Source organism: Oryzias melastigma, linkage group LG19 (genome assembly GCF_002922805.2).
Source record: "Oryzias melastigma strain HK-1 linkage group LG19, ASM292280v2, whole genome shotgun sequence".
NCBI lineage: Eukaryota > Metazoa > Chordata > Actinopteri > Beloniformes > Adrianichthyidae > Oryzias > Oryzias melastigma.
Genome location: NC_050530.1, coordinates 2,481,562 through 2,482,691, shown reverse-complemented (window position 1 = coordinate 2,482,691; position 1,130 = coordinate 2,481,562). Strand labels below are relative to the sequence as shown.

At 37.3% G+C, this 1,130-nt stretch overlaps 1 protein-coding gene across 2 annotated transcripts in view; it reads right to left on the bottom strand.

The window, feature by feature from the left end:
- Nucleotides 1-1,130, bottom strand: part of dlgap5 (discs, large (Drosophila) homolog-associated protein 5) — a 9,145-nt gene that overhangs the window by 603 nt on the left and 7,412 nt on the right. For both annotated transcript variants that reach the window (XM_036217077.1, XM_024285554.2), the window contains exon 16: nt 363-528. In XM_036217077.1, the coding sequence (XP_036072970.1) occupies nt 363-528 (166 nt within the window). The remainder of the gene's footprint in view (nt 1-362; nt 529-1,130) is intronic.

Below are 1,130 nucleotides of genomic sequence, written 5' to 3'. Positions count from 1 at the left end.
TGGCAGAAATATGTGTGATTGTGATTCGTTTCACTTTCCATTTCCTGATCAAAGTTTAAACACTCTCAGTTCCCTGAATATCATGTTGAGTCTTTTTCCTGTTTTGTACAGTTAGGTTACCTTTTCCTGTAGATTTTTTGACAGCTTTTTGAACAAGGTCATTTGGGAAGTTACAGATTATTTTTTACTTCACCGAAGCGCTAACTATAAGTGGAACAAGAATTTTTCTGCTCGTATTGATGAAAAATGACCAAGAAATCATAATTTCTTCTAGAGTATGTAACATATGAGCACAACTGTTGTTTTTTTAAGCTGGTGAGTGCTACTAAGATATGAAACCCACATGTGGGCATCACTCATACCTGGCGCTTGATGACAAAGAGATTCCTCTGCTCGACCTATGGGGCTCTCCATCTCCACGTCCGTCACCATGGGTGACAGAATCTCTTCAGCAATTGGTTCTCTCGGAGACAAACTGCATCTCTGGGAAGGCTGGAGGTAGCGCTCGAAATCCAAACCGGGAACGTCCTGAGATGAACACCGGATTGGTTTTTAAATGTGAAGTCATCTCGTCACATTCAAGTCAACTTGTTGGAATGACCCGACTAGGACCGCCACAAACGATTATTTTAATAGTTGACTGATCATCAATTACTTTTTCCGATTAGTCGACTAATTGGGTCATACTGGATGTAAAGCACACGTTTTAACCATCACTAGCTTTAAACTAACTAAAAACTAGATATTTAGTATTACCTGTGATAATGCTAGTGTGAATGCTATAAGATGAATTTGGCCACTGAAGATGTTAGTGCCGATAGCTGAAGATGCTGAAGCTGATAGTCAGCTAAATTATTAGATAAACTCCAAAAAAGCCTAAATAGGCCAAAATAGCTAGCATGTAGCTGAAATATTAACTAAGCTCCAAATTAACCTAAAAAACTTTTTAAAAAACCTACATTAGCCAAAATAGCTAGCATGTAGCTGAAGTATTAGCTAAACTCAAAATTACTTGAAAAACGTTTTAAAAAGCCCCGAATTATAAACTTTTTAAAAAGCCCAAATAGCTAGCATGCAGCTGAAATGTTAGCTAAACTCCACATTAGCATATAAAAACTTTTTAAAAAGCC